This window comes from Rutilus rutilus, assembly GCF_951802725.1.
Source record: "Rutilus rutilus genome assembly, chromosome: 11".
NCBI classification, from domain to species: domain Eukaryota; kingdom Metazoa; phylum Chordata; class Actinopteri; order Cypriniformes; family Leuciscidae; genus Rutilus; species Rutilus rutilus.
The window spans coordinates 2,917,460-2,936,698 of NC_140216.1; the positions used below are offsets into that span (position 1 = coordinate 2,917,460).

Consider the following 19,239-nt stretch of genomic DNA (forward strand, 5'->3'; position numbering starts at 1 on the left):
AAATGATAATCAGGCATATGGAATGACATAAAGAGTAAATTATGCATAGTGTTGTTTTGAAATGTTTATATTTTCAGAAATATTTTAGACATCTGACTTTCTCACAAAGGACTGTACACAATATTTATTTATTTATTTATTTGTTTATTTCAAGTCAAATCAGGTTGTATGGCGATTATATGTTGATGATTTAAAATGATTACACATTAAAGTAACAGTAAAACTGCACATTTTAGAGTGGCCTTTTATTGTGGCCAGCCTAAGGCACACCTGTGCAATAATCATGCTGTCTAATCAGCATCTTGATGTGCCACACCTGTGAGGAGGATGGATTATCTCGGCAAAGGAGAAGTGCTCACTAACACAGATTTAGACAGATTTGTGAACAATATTTGAGAGAAATAGGCCTTTTGTGTACATAGAAAAAGTCTTAGATCTTTGAGTTCAGCTCATGAAAAATGGGGGCAAAAACCAAAGTGTTGCGTCTACAGTTTTGTTCAGTGTAGATAGATAGATAGATAATGCCTTGTACAATAAATATGAATACAGTATGTGTCCATTTGAATTAATTTGCATTTGACATTGAACAGGCATGAATAACACACATACAAATGCCCTCTTCAGCTGAGCGTTGTGCAGTCAGAATGTGTTGATTTGGAGGACTGGATTAGACTAAAGCCCCCAGCGTCTCTGTGCATATTCCACCCTTCTCGACTGTCACATCACAGGGATTATACAGCTCAGATTCCTCCTCCAGTCTCTGACAGGTGCCTTCCCCCCCGAGAACACTATATGTGGGTAGATATAGGCCTTTGCATGGAAACAGAAAATGAAAGAGGTAGGCTCTGTGACAGAACGTGATTTAATGAATCTGGCCAGGTGATGGACTCAAGACATAATGCAATAAATGGCATGGCATTTAAGAAGAAATAATAATCCAAAAGACATAGAGAAACTAGAAGGCGACAAAAAAAGAAAAGAAAAAAAGCGCATTTTATTTTATTTAATACAATTTTATTTAATTTAATTTATTTTAAACAAATAAATAGTTTTTAGTAGTATCTGAATTTAGTATAGTAGTATTTGAATAAAACTTTGATTATTTCTGGTTTATATATATATAACAAGCTTCTCTCAGTTTTTTTTGGAACCCTCTGTGTATCTTAATGGTCCACTGCGGTGTGTAGTACATATATAGTGTAGTCAGGCTGGCTTTTAGCTGATGTACAGGAGAGTGTCAGGATCTCATCCCTTGGGCCCCTGAACAATCATTTTCTAACATGTCTGTGTCTGTGTCTCTCATCATAGCATCTGCTTTTATACCAGTCCTGCATCTCAATCCATAGTCCCAGAGCCGTGTCTGATGGCTGAGAGGAAAGGCTGAAAACTTGTAAACTTTTGACGTTCCACAGATTATCCACACCATGCATGCATTTTCAGTATGAATGTTTGAGCTTTTAAAATGCAAGATTTTTATTTTAAAGGCAAGCGCACGATGTGTTATTGTTCGGGTGTTGAATAATTCATCCAAGTTTCTGAGCTTTGTCCAAAAATGTGTCTTGATAAAAGACTTTTTATTAATTATTCCACAAATTTCCATTGTTTTTAAAATATGTCTGTGTAATAAGGTTGAATTATTACATGCTTTTATGTCAAACTGTCACATCAGTCTTTTAGGATTTCAGCATGATTTTAAAATCAACCATGGCTATTGGCAGAAGAAAAAAGATTTTATTTTATTTATTTATTTTATCGGTGGATAAAAACCAGCCATGCATAGATCACAACTGTACTTTTGACCCCATATTTTGACATATTTATAACTAAATCCAAGGTGCCTTTAACAGTACAATATGGATTTTGAAGCGACGTTGCCTGTTTGCCAATGAACAACCGCAGAATGAGACTTTTTCTTTTTTCTTTTTGACCCTATATGTTCTTTAGTTATATTACTCCAGTTTATATGAAACACAGTGATAGCTCCTCCACATTTGACACTGAGAGATCTATAAAAATGCAGAATTGATTTACAAATGACTGACACAAATATTTCCCTGAGGGAATCTATCGCAGTCTCGGTCCGCGGCTGCACATTACAATGCAAATGTCAAGGCCGAGCTACTTTGGTATTTATTGAAACACACATTCGCATTTCTCTTTTTTCATTGAAGTGAATTTTTTTCTGAATTATACATTTATTTATTTTTGGGGTTTATATGTACTCTGCAACACACCAAAAGGCCACCTCAACATTGACTGTGATGAGGATATTTTTAAACATGCCCACAAGCATTAAGTCACACTTAATTTGCATACTTAAGCCGTGCATTAAAAACTCTCTTTCTTTTTCTTATGTATCTATAAGTGAGATGCAGCGCATTCATTGTAAACAAAGGAGAGAAATTTACTCTCTCACACTTGCCCAAACACACCTTTGTCCGTTTTGTCTCTTGAGTTCCTTTTATGTAATGGAATTTTTATGAGGCTGTCAATCACATGCTCAGTGACATTAATAGTTGTGTGTGTGTGTGTGTGTGAGTGAGTGTGTGTGTGCACGCATTTACTGACATTAGCATTGATATTACTGTAGTTCAGGTTTTATGTCTCATGGCTTTTCCATAGCCATCAGAGTGTGGAAATGTTTTAGGACGGGCTTGCATTTGAAACCCCACACAAATGTACAAAGATATTCATTAATACATGTTCATTCTCTGAACCATGTCATACCTTTTCTTTGCTTTATACATCGTTAATGTTCAATGAGAGCCGTTTTACCTCACTCCTTTTATCATTTATTCACTACGCATCATTTCAAACCTGAATGACTGACTTTCTTGCGTCGAACACAAAAAGAGATAATCAGAAGAATGTCCAAGCTGCTCTTTTGCACCCAATGGAAGTGAATTACTGTCTCTAGTCCCCATCCACTTTGATTGAATGGACAAAAAGCAGCTTGAACATTCTCCTAAACATCTCCTAAAGTATTTCACGCAAGAAAGCAAGTCATAGTGTAACAATCTTACAATAATATTAATAATACATTTCGGCAAGATCATTTTCACTACGAGTAATAATTGAGACACAAAATAATGGCAGTTGTGTTTGTATGAGATGAAAGATATCTGAAAATATCTGACCAATTGTCCAATCAGAATAGAGTATTCCAGAAAGCTGTGTTAAATGGGTAGTTTATATCATATATATATATTTGATTTAAGAAAGACGTCCGTCAGAAACGTAGAAGATAAATGATCCTGTCCGGGTGCATGTGCTCTTGAGTATTTCTGCCTGTGAATGCATGTCATGTGTATGTATATTTTTGACTATTTATGTATGCAAATGTATGCGTGTGTGCGCATCGACATGGCTTCCTTCCCGGACATGTCAATGCGTCTCTCGTAATTGTTTCAGTGAAGCTCTTCTTGTTGCCAAGACCTTTTGCACCTGTTACTATGTGTTGATCCCAGGTAAAAGTGATTCTCCACATGGGAGCATCGCTTTCTACATATCTCTGTACACACTATATGTACGTTCACATGGCTCGGTGCCATGACTGTACGTACATATGAGTGTATGCTTGTTTGTATAAATTATTTCTATATAATTTATCATGTTTGCACAGACTAGTCCATGTGTCTTTATCTGTACGTAGTTCTATTGCAACTCGATTTCTAAAGATAAAAAAATAAAATCTGCAATTGGTAAATTGAAAAAGATCGCACTTAAATTTAATTGGACGCCTACTAGCAGACGGGACCAGAGATGAGCTCTGAGTCTATCTGGAAATGCAGCTGGGACCTTGTTTTTCTGAAAGCCTTGTTGTGACGGAAACCGTTTACAAAAACGAAACGAGAGAGGGCCAAAGCTTCAGAAGAGCCACTGCCTCACTAAAACATGATAAAAGGAATCATGGGACAGCCTTGAAGTGAGCCTAGTGTGTGCCGGATTAATGAACAGCACCACAGCTTCTCTCTCACATACTTAATATTGAACAAACTTGCCGTAGAGCTATTTTTAGCTCTCAACAATGGGCTGGAAAAACCCTTAAAGTGAATTGGCGCTCAACAATTTGGCGTACAAATGCGAAAACTTGGCCTCGATTTAGTCCAAAAGGTTCAGCTGTCATTTTCTGCTGTATAAGTATGTCTAGAAATTAAAGGCCGATTCCTAACACAAGTCTTTTCGTGTTTGGTTGACAGCTGAGGACACATGTGGTGATACTCTGAGGGGTTCAAGTGGCATCATTACGAGTCCCAATTTCCCGAGTGAATATTACAATAGTGCGGACTGTACGTGGACCATACTTGCTGATCCCGGAGACACCATCTCCATCATTTTTACAGACTTCCAGACGGAGGAAAAGTACGATTACTTGGAGGTGGAGGGGTCCGAGCCGCCAACAATATGGTGAGTCCAAATGCCTTGCCCACCTGTGTTTATTCCCATGCTCATCCGTCTTGTGGCGTTTTTTGCTGGGTGGTAATATTTGCTTAATCCCATGGACATCTTAAATGAGTCATCGTCCCATCCGTAATCTCACCTCTGTAACTGTGTGTTATCCGATGAGTCTCAATTAGCTGTGATTTAGTCTTGCATGTTTTAACAGCGTTAAAGCGTTCCTCGTTTAATGTTGTTGCCGTGCCTGTGCATCATGTGTCGTTTCCAGCTGTACCTTATGGATGTAATCGTTAGTCATAATGGAAGCGTCTAATGTTGTTGTCTAATGTTTATATCATCATAATATTTCACCTCTGCTGTTTATTGACTGGGCTCAAATTGGGCTATTGATTCACTCCCTCCAGGCTTGTCTACCCTGGTGATGATGGGGTAAAAGATGGGTAATTATTACCAAGTTTTTTTTAGTTTTCTCCGTCGTATACTGTGCCACATTTGTTTCAAGGGAAAAATCCATTGCACGCTTGTTCTGCGTGGAGCTCTTAGAGGAAATGAACATGAGTATCGATCGCCCGAAATGCCCTTCCTCCTCACTTTAATGTTATAAATTGAACTCTAGCCAAGTTTTTAATTACATCTCATTTGGAAAGTATGGTTTTGATATCAGTCAGTGTCATGTAGGGCTGTATGGACCACATTACTGGCTGTCAACCGCCCCATATAATACTGAATCTTCACATATTTAAGAGAACAGAATGACATTCCATATTAAAGGGGACATGTTTTTTTTATTATTATTATTTTAGGATGTTCCTTGAGGTTCACTTATAATGTTAATACAATTTTTGCACAAACCAACAAACAAATATATATATATATATATATATATATATATATATATATATATATATATATATATATATATATATATATATATATATATATATATGTGTGTGCATAAAAATTATTCTTTTCAACCTTCATTCTGACCCCAGTTTTTAAGGCGCGGCTCCTTTAAGGCTTGTCAGAAAACGGCCACTGTTATGATTGGCTAACGTCATTGCATAGCAAACAGTATCAACGCCTACTGGCTATTGCACACAAGTTAGTGTTTTGACAACATTATCCATATAAACCAACTCAAGTGTGTGGAATACGTCAGAAACTGAATGCACATCTGTATACTGTTTCCACCCATACACAAAAGAAATATATTTTCTGGATATGTTTTGGAATATATGCAAATATTTTAAATTGGCCCAATAAATATATTTCATACTTATATTTCATATATTTTTGTTATATTTCAGAATATATTTCAATGTATTTTTTTCTGTACGGGTCCCCAAAAGTGTAGATAGCTTTTGCTTTTACCTTGACGTAACGCTCATATCTGGTGTAGGCAAGTGTCAGCCGTTAATGACTGAACGTCAGTGGGCGCCCAATAGCCATTGGTCGATGTCTTGCTCTGGAGGCAGACATATCCAAATGTATTTGCCATGTGACGTCACAGATCCCACAATATCCAAACAAGGCGTTTTTGGAGCTTGATTAAATAAATGCTTGGTTTATAATGAGGACGTTTTAAGCTCTGAAACTTGTAGTACGTTTAAATTGTACAAAGACCTCTTATATGTCAAAAGATCAAGGCAGATTTGATTTCTCATGTCATGACCCCTTTTAATTCACATGAAGCGCAGTTTGTCCGTAATTTTTGCATCTTCCATCCAAACAGCTACTTTATATATATATTAATATAAGCTACTTATTTCAGTTTTACTAGTACTTCAACTCATTTATTTCAGTTAGTTGCCAAGGCAATATTTCAAATTTTCGTTTATGTTTTTAAGTTTGAAATTTTCATCTAATGTTTGTAATTTATATGAGCTTTATTTCAATTACCACAAACTTTATTTAAGTTTTAGTTGACAATAACAACATTGAGTCACATTGTCAAGTCATTGTGAGATATAAAGGCACAACTGTGGACTATAAAGTTTCAAATAAAAATGAAATAAATTAAGTCACAAATATGAGAAATAAAAAGCAGTTGATAGATATGTTGTCACGATTACCTTTTTTATTTGTACTCTCCTGAGGAAACAGGCTTTCATTGTTTCCTCTGCATTTCACTGGTACATTTTTCACATTAAAACGTCTGAAATACACAGGTGTTTTCATCTTGAAAAAATGATGTACAATCATACTTCCCTGGAGTTATAATTTAAATAGTTAAAGGCTGACTGATGTGGGTGTAATGACATGTGACACTTTATTATGACACTAAAAATCTTGAAGTCGTATGTCAGCAAGCCAAACTCAAGCATCTCAAAAACATTTAGCACTGAACTCAGTCACTTATGAACTATTTTTGAACACATGCATTGCTGCAGGCCCTGTGACTGTGTAGCGTTTTCTTTTCAGTTTACAGTGTGATCACGGGTTTACCTAAAACTCAAATGTGGCGTAAAGAAATGCAGGGTGTCCCACATCTTCCTAAAAAAAGAAAGCGAGAGAGTAACTCTAAAGAAGAAAGCAACTCTATCTGCTCTGTTAAAGGGATGGTTCGGAGTAAATTCACACCATGACCTCGAGCCAAACACCCCCCCAGAAGCTTTTTTTTCCCTTGGTCGAACATTATTAAAGTTAGAGCTTATTTCGAGATATCAGCCGAATGGCTTAGAGCAGGCGCTAATGGATCCAAGGTTGTATCTCGTAAATTACCACACTAATAATGCCCGGAATGGTACCAAACTTCTACAGTAGTACAAATAGGTTCTGTACTCATGAAACGAGGCATTGGAAAGTTTGTAAGTACATCAGGAGTTTAGTTAAATAACACTTGCCTGACGGCTAATGCTACCGCTAACCCGGACGTCGAGGTCACTTCAGTGATTCTGAGAAAACACGTAAAATCCTGGCAGAAAGCGATGCATAAGGATGTAGTGTAACGACGCCCAGTTCCAGCACTAATGCACTAATATTTTGTTGGTAGTGCCAGTTTGCAACAATTATTAGTTAAAGCCCCACTATGTAGGATTTCCGTTTTTGTCAAACAACGACCCCTAGAGTCGCTGTGGACTACTTGTATTTAACGTTACTGTCGTAAATACCACTCACGCAGAGCAGTCTCTTCACTCACGGCCTGATCCCCTCCCCCCTGTATACCGGTCCCCGTTCAGTCGGATAGAAGCTGTAACGAGTGGAAATAAGGTATGGCCCCTTTAAGAGCTGCGCGCGCCCTGTTTAACTTTCGGCAGTCTGTATTGTATGTGCGCCTCGAACACCCCGTAAGCGGGTTGTTTCTGTTTGACGCTCATTCTTGTCCTATTTTTGTCTATCAAGTAATGCTGTGGACGGTAGAACGTGTGACAGACAGTTACACGAGTTCGATTGGGGAATAAACACAACGCGTTACAAATCGTCGGACATCGAACAAGCACAGCTAGCCTCCGAAGATGTCTACTAATCCATCAACAAGAACGCCAGGTGCTTGTCCGAGTGATATACAATATAAGCAATATACTTACAAGTCCAACAGCATGTGAGGACGTGTTGGGGGAAGTGAGGTAGCCTATGCCATAAAGCAGTCGAATTTTGTAGTTCTTTTTGTGCGCGGGGGTTACTACCCGAACCCCGAAGTTTAAAAGTACGATTAAAAGCTATACAAACCCCGTCAGGCTATGGCAGACGTGTCATTCAACCTATTTTAAGTCGATTTACCATCACAAGGATTTTGGAAATATATTATGAAGGTTGAAAAGTTACTTAGTGTTACTTTTACACTAAGCTGTCAACACTTCGGAAAAAAGATATTTTTTGGGATATACCCAAAAACTTTTGGACTTTTACGGGCTTTTCTCCAAATCATGGAAGTGACCTCGACGTCCAGGTTAGCGGTAGCATTAGCCGTCAGGCAAGTGTTATTAAAATAAACTCCTGATGTACTTACAAACTTTCCAATGCCTCGTTTTATGAGTACAGAACCTATTTGTACTACTGTAGAAGTTTGGTACCATTCCGGGCATTATTAGTGGGGTAATTTACGAGATACAACCTTGGATCCATTAGCACCTGCACTAAGCCATTCGGCTGATATCTCTAAATAAGCTCTAACTTTAATAATGTTCGACCAAGGGAAAAAAGGGTCCTTGTTTGGCTCGAAGGTCATGGTGCAAAGGACCCTAGGTTGAAATTACTCCAGACCATCCCTTTAAGTGCTGGTAAGATTCCCTATGATGCTCAGCAAGCGGTCGAGGGGAAACGTAATGGTTTCAGGCACGCGCCGGCGACGTGTTAACACATTGTTTACAGTGATTTATTCAAGACAGTCTCTTAGCGGCAAGTAAGGGGATGTCAAAGAGGATTTTTAAAGCGAGCCAGAGAGCCTGATTTGAATATGCATGTTATGTAGATGAGCCGGTCCTTCTACAATGCTGATTGCTGCATAAACAAAGCACAGCGGACATCTGATACATGTAGATGTGAACGCAACAAGCTTCACTGCCCCGTGTTTGCACTGCTCATTCATCCGAGACCAGATCAACAGATAAACCTGCCTCATCACTTAATCACATCTGGCGTTAGTTTTGTGGCACGTTAATCTGTCTTGTGTACAAATGTTGTTTTTTTGTGTTTTTTTTGCAAACTCGCCTGACCTGTTTTGTGTATTCGGATTAGGCGACGCCAACCCTCACGTCATCGCAGATCTAGCCTGTCGTTTACCGAGTGTCCTTACATCTCTCTCGCGTGCTTCTGGGTCACCGCCTTTCAATGATTGCCTCTTATTGGATTAGTCAAAGCCAGGAGATGTTGGAAACTCCCCGGGAAAGGCGGCACAGGTAGATTGGTGTGTTCCAGCGATGCGTTATTGATGTCTTTAATAAAGCATGAGCTTCATTCTCTCTGCTGTAGTCTCAGTGCTCTCTGATCGAGTAGCTTATTTACTGAGGGTTTTCAGCATTTCGGGCAGGTCACCCTGATGATGTCACCCTGATGATGTCACGCTGATGTCATCACACAGTTCAAGCAAGCTAATTGCAAGTGTGCTGGAAATTGAAGTGATGTTGTAGATATATTAGTATGATAATTTTTCATTCTTGCTAGTGCAAACGTTAAATTAGTAAATTACACAGACAGTTATTGCCACATTTCCAGGAATTATTTTGCTGCTAATTGTCAATTAATGATGCTGTAAATGGTGTGTGATAACTAGAAAGGGAGATATTTGCTATTTTTAGCATTAATATAAAGGGGTTTATTCCCCATTTTAATCTTTGCAAGTAGCAATACAGGAAAAATATTTGTGTGTTAATACATTGAAAATTATGATTATTATATTGTTATTATTACTATCATTATTATCAGCATAAGAATTTGAGTGAAAAGTTCAACTGGAAAATTTCTTAGCATTCAGAATCTTAAATACAACCTTTTGTTTATTTCCTTATTTAAATAAGACTTTGAATTCTATATTTATTTTCTTTTTATTCTATTTTTATTTTATTTTATTTTAACAATTATTATTATTATTATTATTATTATTAATATTATCAGCATAACAATTTGAGTACAAAGTTAAATTGAAACATTTCTTAATCTTAAATAGTTCATTTTAGGTAATAAGGTTTGGGTTTGAAATTCTTACAACATTTAGTTTATTTCCTGATTTATATTAGATTTTGAATTCCAGATTATTTTATTTTATTTTATTATTAGCAGCTGCAGCAACATAACAATTTCAGTGAAAAGTTGAATTGGAAAAAGAACAAATTTCATAGAATTCAGAAACATAAATAGTTATATACAAATATATATTTGAATATGCAAATTATTAAAATTTATATATATATATATATATATATTTTTTTTATCTTAAAATATTTGGTTTATTTCCTGATCGCAGACATTTGGACCCCACTGCATTACATCTGATGGGCTTATAATAGCTCCTCATCGCTTTGCGGTGTTGAACCACTGAAGGCATTAAGGTGTGAGCTTCTGCTGGCTTTATCATTTCCCTGTGATTTAAGTTCCCAGTCGTTCCTCCTCTGGATCCATCACCCGAGGACCACAGTCTGCTGCGTGTCTTATGATGCCTCTGACAGCTTCAGTGTGACTCGAGTACAGATATCTCCAGCAGCTCCTGGTCTGTGAGCTTCTCCGGCCTGTCAGCGTTTCAGAGACTCGTCACTTCAGCCCGAACCCCCAGAATGCAGCGGGAGTGATTAGACCCAGTGTTGTTGTGAGCGCTGACGTGATTGAAGCCAGAACGCGACAGCTCGGCTGCCGGGAACGTCTTGTAGTGTTGTATCCGCTGTATCTGCCAAAGTACGATTTTAGAAGTGCAACATCTTAAAGCTTTAAGTCAAAAAAGTTGGGGCCCGACAAATAACTGCTGTCCAGAAATAGATCAGACACAGACATTCAAATCAAGGCCTGAAACGTCTGGGTTCTGCTCGGGACAGAAGAGGAATGAGCCATTTCTCACCGGAGAGACAGTGGGATTAACTCCCGACAAGCGCTCATTACCTCCCATCACAATTTATCCTCTACTTTTATTGGAGATGATTGGATTGGATCACTTTTGTCCCTCTCCATCACTCACGGGAAGGCAGTGTATTGACCATGTTTAAAAGGGCAAGGCAACCTCACTTTCTGTGACTGCTCTATGGGAGTCCAGTGCATTGTAGTCAGAGATAATTCAATGTCGCGGACGCTTCTTTTTCATCCTCCAGGCCGTGTGCGATTACTTTATTTATCTGAAGTGCAGGTTATTTGAGTAAAGGGAGGTTGTGTTTGCAAGGTGAAGGCTAGTTTGCCTTAACGTGTTTGTGGAAAGATGATGTTGTTTGTTGAATCTCATACGGCACCTTGACGGATGAGTATGTAGAGGATATTAGAAAAAACACACACTTCAAGATGTGACCTGGTTGTTTAGCTTATAGCAAAGGATGCTATTGAGAAGTGTTAGCTAACTGTTAGCATTCCCATACATCTCACTAGATGTACTTAGATGCAACTTCTGGTAAAAGATGAGCGTTTCTTAGGAAAAAAAATAGTTGGTGGAAGTCAAAAATCTGTTTTGATTGAAAAACCTACATTTGATTGAAACTATTTGACTCTGTGTGTGTGTGTGTGTGTGTGTGTGTGTGAATGGCTGCAACTTTGATCAATTTATTGCATTTATAAACCATGATTTAGAAGGCATGGGTGTGTGTGCAGGTTAGTGTGCGTGCGTGTGTGTGTGTGTGTGTATATATAGGCAGGTGACAAAACTTCTCAGATTTCTGCAGAATTGGAATTCCTATCATTCCCAAAGTTCTGCATCATCTGGGGCCGTATTCACAAAGCATTTTATCTTACCACTAGGAGTACTCCTAAATCGCACTAAAAGATTTTAGCTAGGAGTTTTCTCTTAAAAGTTATTCACAACGCCTTTCAGACCTACTCTTAGTAAAGAAAAATGACAACTCCTAAACTAAGAGTGAGTCTTCGTTGCTATGGATGACGTCATTACTCATGCACGAGCTTGACTGAAGTGACCACCTTGATTGGCTGATGATTGTAACGCGGGAATGATTCCAAACCCCTCCCCTACGATGATGAGTGACAGGTGACAGGTCTGAGAATGTGTGCGCTACACAAGTAGTGCGAAGGATGGAAGATGATGAATAACTGAATAAATAGCCTAAATGAATAAAGAGTAAGGCAAAACAAATAGCCTAGTAGCCTAATGAAACATATGGATTGATGCAATATCTTTGCAACATTATTGAATTAATCTGTCACTATATGCCTCTGCCTACATTTGCAAAGAGAAGAACATTTTAATTTGATTCACAATGAAACGTTACAATTAGTTTACATGCATTGAGTAGCCTAGTTTTGGTTGTTGTTGGTGGCGTTATTGCATCCCTAGTTATGCCTACAATGCTAAATGGTTCCCTCGCGATTGGAAGCTCCTGTAGCCGCCGCACACGCATTTCAAAACATCGCAACGTGAAATGCCACAAAAAGCGGTTTGTGAATAGGTCTCAGTGAGTTAGGAGTCCTCTCGACTTCTTTTAAGCTGTCCCAGGCTTAGGTGCTACTTTTAGGGCTAAAATGCTTCGTGAATTACTCTTAGTCAAAAAAATGAGGAGTCCTAAAGTTACGAGTGACACGCCCATTATTTTTAGGAGTTGCTCCTAAATTCGCCAGTTAGGAGCTACTTTTAGCCTTAAAATTCTTTGTGAATACGGCCCCTGATCTCTTATTTTCATATAGTTTACTTTTTACATTTTGGCTTTGTTTAATAATGCTTGCAGAACGCAGCACTCAGTTGTAACACATTTTACCATGTTTGAATCCATTCCATAGATTTATCAGAGCAGAAAATGTGAAAAACGACTGCAGATTCTGTCTAGCCATGACGCACACACACACACACACACACACACACACACACACACACACATAATGCCAGCAGAGGACCCCTCCAGCTCTCTCCGTGTCGGGATGAGAGGCAGGAACGGGAGGGTAATTAACGGTGCCCTTTTAATTCTGTGAACATGTAAAGCAACCTGGCATCTAAAGGCTACAAATACAGAGTTACCTAACCATGATGAAAACTGAACCAGATCAAGCTCGCTCGTCTTTATAAGTCTGTTCATGCTGTCAGGATGGACTGCATCATCACAATTCTTACGTTTTATTTAATTTGACAATTCTACGGGTATGTCTTTAGACATGTTTTTAATTACAGATTTTTCCAATTGCTAACACACAATTTTGTAAACTAGGCTGGTTTTATCAAAATACTGACACAATTCACAAAACCACACACCCAAACTGCAACGTACCTCATACATCCTGCAAAATGAAGCACTGCAGTGCAACCAAACCTACATTATCAAAATCAAACTTTTGCACGAAATGGCACACACTTCATTCATATCACCAGATTGTTGTCTAACCAACTACACACTGTTGGGCATCATGAAAAGCACTCTCATCTTTAGTATGCTTTGCCATAATACTAAAATAGTAAATTGTAGAAAATTGTTCAGATTGTTCACATGCACAGAACCATTTGCAGATACACACACGCTGTTGAAACATTTTTTATTTTTCACCAAACAAGTCAGTGCAACATACGCACAGCAGATATATTTACATCGGACTGAACAACAATATGCACTCTCAATAAACAGTAAACTGAAAAAGATTGAAGTGTTAACAGTTAACCATTGAGGCGTTTGGTCAGGTGACACGTGTCGGCCAATCAGATCATGTAGTGTCATTTTGAATGGCAGTGTTTTGAAATGTGACGTTATGTCAGATTGTTGTGTCTTATGCAGAGAACCGTGTTCAGTGTGTTTAAAAAGTGCCATTTTGAATTGCAAAATGTGTGTAAAGCAGAAAATATGTTTAGACTTTTGGAGACTTGAGAAGAGGTTTTGCTCTCCGTGTGTCAGTTTAACCCTCTGGGCAAACGCACCAGCGTGTGTCAATTGTGTGTTAATTGTGCTGTGCATAGGCGTAATTCTATGGGGGGACAGGGGGAAACGTCCCCCCCAATATTCAAAGAAGGACAATTTGTCCCCCCCAATATTTGATCATACTGTATGATTATGGGGGCAATATCGATGTGATTGCAAATACGTCTTTCTTTCCAGCTCCGAAAATATAAAATCCCGGCCGGTCGATTTCCAAAAATCCATTCAACTGGCCTTACACAATACATTAACAAAACCTATTTCTCCTGAAATCCATGTCATGTTTTCCCTATACCTTTAGTAGCTCGTGCACTGCCAGTAAGTTAGGAAAAACCAAACAGAAGAAGAGGAGCGCGAAATCTGACAGACATTTGGCCATACCTGTCAACACTCCCGTTTTTCCTGGGTTTCTCCCGTTTTTTAGCCCTATCTCCCGGACCCCTCCCGATTTGTTATTTCTCCCGGGAAACTCCCATAATTTGCATGGCCCAAACTGAGTAAAGCCTCTGTTTAGGCTATTAAGGAAATATAATTTTGGCAAAAGAAGAACTTTTATTTTAAATAAATGTTCATTTTAAATCAGCCTATGTCAGTGTGATATGTTACCATATTATCATGCTTAACAATAATTGTAATGTGATGATCAGATGCAGATATCTAAATCAGAGAATATCATAGGTTCGGGCAGTTTGCGGGTCACTCAAAGTGCACCAGATTAATGAACTTACCTTTAAAATGTAAAAAAAAAATCTTACGGGGGAGCATGCCCCCGGACCCCCCTAGAAGTATCAAGTACACTTAACAGCATGACTGTTGTATGCTGGTAAGTGTTCGGACTCCGACTTTTATTTTATTTTGATTAAAAAAATGCATGCGCCAACACGAAAAGTCCCACAGCTGTCCCCCCCAATGTGTGATTGACAATTTCGCCCTTGGTGCTGTGCATGTCATTTTAGTGTGTTAGCAATTGGAAAAAACTGTAATGTACTTGATCAGAAACAAAATAGTCTAATATGTAGTTGCTTTATCTCTTGGTATGAGCTGAAAATGAAGATAATTTTCGTTTTAATCCGTCATGACTGTGTCATTGAAAAGCCCTTCCTTTTGTAATAGACTGGCACACAAAGGTGCTTTTCATATAATCTGTGCTTTTCTTCGTTTCTTGCCAAAAGCTTAAATAACAACGAGGTGGGTGGGGGGGAAGACTAAAGTGAATTGAACATCAATTGAGAGTAATGTTATGCATTCCACGTTCCAATCAATTTTGCTGGCACACTAACCGACGTTCACTTCTGGGAAATCTTGTGCTCCGGACGGAAGCAGCATTCAGAGCAGAAGAGCCTTACTGTGACCTTGAGCTGTGTGGACTTCAGCTCCACTCAACACACACCTCACGCAGATTTAAATGTGTGCATAACTACATGCAAAACATACACTTTCATGCTATCATTTATTCGATACATGTAAACATGAAACTATATGCACACACACATACACACTACCATTGAAAAGTTTTTTTTAATGTTTTTTATAAGAAGTCTCTTCTACTCACCAAAGCTGAATTTATTTGATCAAAATAAAAAACAGTAATATTGTGAATTATTATTATTATTATATATGAATATGTTAAAATTTAATTTATTCCTGTGATCAAACTGAAATTTCAGCATCATTACTCCAGTCTTCAGTGTCACATGATGATCCTTCAGAAATCATTCTAATATGATGATTGTGTGTGTGTGTGTGTGTGTGTGTGTGTGTGTGTGTGCACGTGAGTGTGTGCGTGAGTACTTAGATGGTTGTGTGTTTGTGTGTGTGCGTGCATGTATGCTTGTGTGTGTGTGTGTGTGTGTGTGTGTGTGTGTGTGTGTGTGTGTGCGTGCGCATGCATGCATGTTTGTGTGTGTGTGTGTGTGTGTGTGTGTGTGTGTGTGTGTGTGTGTGTGCGTGCGCATGCATGTTTGTGTGTGTACGTGCATGTGTGCGTGTGTGTGTGTCTGTGTGTGTGTGCGCGTGAGTGTGCTTGTGTGTGTGTGCGTGAGTACTTGCATGGTTGTGTGTTTGTGTGTGTGTGTGCGTGCGTGCATGCTTGTGTGTGTGTGTGTGTGTGTGTGTGTGTGCGCATGTGCATGCATGTTTGTTTGTGTGTGTGTGTGTGTGTGTGTATGTGTGTGTGTGCACGTGAGTGTGCTTGTGTGTGTGCGTGCGTGAGTACTTGCATGGTTGTGTGTGTGTGCGTGCTCATGCATGCTTGTGTGTGTGTGAGATGCTTGTGCATGTTTGTTTTTGTGTGTATGCGTGCAAATCAGCATATGCGTGCTTGTGCGTGTGTGTGTGCGTGCTCTAGCGTGCTTGTGTGTGTGTGTGTGTGTGTGTGTGTGTGTGTGTGTGTGTGTGTGTGAGATGCTTGTGCATTGTGTTTGTGTGAGTGTGCGCATGCATGCGTCTGTGTGTTTAAAATGTTTAAAAATGTTGATATTTTATTTCTGCCAGTTCAATTCCAATTCAGAAAACGCACATACACTCCTACACGTGGAGTGTCCTTCAAAACCCTTTAGAAGCTTAAAACAAAACTCAGGGTCCCTGAAGAAAGAAAAGAAAAGAAAAGCACCTCGGATGGGCTCTAACCCATTAAAGTTGGCCTTCTGCTAAAGTGCTTTGAGAAAGCGAGGAGAGTTTGGAGCTCTGAGTTCAGTGACATTGGGCCGTCCAGCGTCAGGGCGTTTATCAGCGGCTCCACAGACCTCAGGCCTGAAGTGGAGGTGGCAGGAGCCCAGAGGCTGTCGGCTTCGCCAAGTGAGAGATAAGAAGCTCGGACAGCAGAGCCTGGCAGGAGCATCAGTGTTCTGGAGCGTCACAGTCCGTCAGAGCAACTCCTGCCAACTCCCCATCACGCTAACTCACTGTAGTCAGGTGGATCCTTGCTAATCCGGCTAGTGATCCCACTCGTTCTGTTCCTCGGACCCCCCTCGAGGGCTTAGCGGTCCGAGGCCTGTGTGCAGGTGCGTTTGTACAGGAGCCCAGACAATTAGTGTGCGGCTAACGGCTTTGTACTGTACAAACCTTCCCTGTGTGCTTCTTTTTATCCCTCTTTTAAAAGAAACATTCTGTTTTCAAACGCTTTTGTGTTCTCCACACAGATTTGACAGATTTCACCAAAAACAAAAATTTGTCATACAAAAATAACTATATGAGTTTATTACATAATAATCCTTTTTTTTTTTATATATATACTATTGTTTCTGTTTCTACGGCATGTAAAATTCTACAAGTTTATTACTATGCAATATTTATGAGACAAGTGCATGTTAAATACAATTAATTATTGTTGGTATTAATATTTTGTTGGTATTTAATTTATTATTATTTAATTTATTTAATATAATGAGATTGTTTTGTGTCTACTGCATGTACAATTCTACATGTTTATTAACAACTTAACCATTTTTTTGTTTTTTTGTTTTTGTTTACATGTATAGCGTCATTACATGAGTATACATTGATAATACTAATAAACTATATGTGACCCTGGACCACAAAACCAGTCATTTAAAAAAAATAAAAAATAATTGATTTATACATCATCTGGAAGCTGAATAAATAAGTTATGATAGGACAATATTTGGCCGAGATACAACTATTGAAAATCTGGAATCTGAGGGTGCAAAAAAATCGAAACATTGAGAAAATCTCCTTTAAAGTTGTTCATTTATGTTCGCGATTTTGCCGCATTCACTCACACAAATACATGTTTTATATATTTACAGTGGGAAATGTACAAAATATCTTCATAGAACATGATCTTTACTTAATATCCTAATGATTTTTGGCATAAAAGAAAAATCGATACTTTTGACCCATACAATGCATTGTTGACTATCGTGACTGGTTTTGCGATCCAGCGTCACATATGTGTTTAATATTTACTAATTTCCTGGAGGAGCTTATATGTTATTGTTAGTCCAATATTCAGCCAAGCACAAAGTATTTGCTGATATCAGTCATAATCCGCTCTACTTCTTCATCTCGTGTATGTATGCTGGCTGTTTCGCCTTAGAGAGTCACTTTATTTTCATATGTGCTGCATAGCCATAAGCAGAAATCTGTTTTAAATAATTCTAAAATCAGCACATTGACTCTCTGTTCTTTACCCAAAGGCTCAGACTGTTGCATGAGTTTCAGTGCGACAGAGCCAAAATGGCTGCCGGTGAGGAAAGGAAAGCCCTAATAAGCAGCAGAAACAGTCGTTTACTGATCAGGCTTTACTGTGTGTCCAACATGAAGTGTAGATCTGTGTTTGATTTGTCTTCTGTGTCTGTCTCTCTCGCTCGAGGACAGAGAACATCTTCTGGTTGTAGAGCTCTGTCCCCTGGGACTTTAAATCCAGTTTTTTTTTGAATAGTGACTGTAGGGATGAGGGAAGCCATTAGTGTGGAGACGTGTGACGGCGTGAGTGCAGGGAAAGCGCTCGGCTTAAAGTCGCCATGAACTTCCATTTTAATCACACTCCCAGATGGCGGTTGTGAAGGTGGAGATGTGTGATAAATTCCTCATGAACATATTGGGCATCTGCTCTGCCAACCTGCTACATATCAACTGAGCCTGTGAATGAGGAGGAAAGCGACGATTACATGGAGATTTGTCCAAATATGCAGCGTCATGTGTTGCTTTTGTGTGCATTGGCGTTCCTCTGTGTTCTTGGAGGTGTCCATCTGCTTTATTCGCGTGACTGTTTGTATTTGTGCTCTTGTCAAAAAGCAATTATTTTTTATTCCGCATGCAGAGCTTTCTGACTCATGCGAATGCAAAATGTGAATTATTTTGAATCTACATTAAAAAGCACATATTAAACACATATTAAACCAACAATATTCCCCCAGATGTTGTCCCAACTAGCCGAACAGAGTCGCCTGAATAAACAGTTTCAAATTGGACGATTTGTTGCGGGTTTTTGATTTCCCAGCATGCATCGCATCATGAATAAATGATGCAGAAACTAGAATATTGAGCATTGTTTACTGACTTTCTGTTGTTGTTTTGTTGTCACAGTTGGTTATTTGTTGAGTGGTTATAGTAGCTAAGACCATTATTGTGTGTGTGTGTGTGTGTGTGTGTGTGTGTGTGTGTGTGTGTGTGTGTGTGTGTGTGTGTGTGTGTGTGTGTGTGTGTGTGTGTGTGTGTGTGTGTGTGTGTGTGTGTGTGTGTGTGTGTGAGAGAGAGAGCTGGTGGCCTTAATCTTTCAGTGATAAATGAAAGATTCTGAAAGTCCTCGTAAAGATGGAGATTAAACATGGCTCCACTCACCTTGTTCTCTTTGTGTTGAGAGGCTGTAACTCTCTTCTGTTCTCCAGAAGTGTAATAGTTC

General features: G+C 38.9%; 1 protein-coding gene across 1 annotated transcript in view; it reads left to right on the forward strand.

The window, feature by feature from the left end:
* Window positions 1-19,239, forward strand: part of csmd3b (CUB and Sushi multiple domains 3b) — a gene marked incomplete at its 5' end in the record, with an annotated part of 443,617 nt that overhangs the window by 168,734 nt on the left and 255,644 nt on the right. Inside the window, one exon of the mRNA XM_084423901.1 lies at window positions 4,200-4,407. Within this exon, the coding sequence (XP_084280027.1) occupies window positions 4,200-4,407 (208 nt within the window). The remainder of the gene's footprint in view (window positions 1-4,199; window positions 4,408-19,239) is intronic.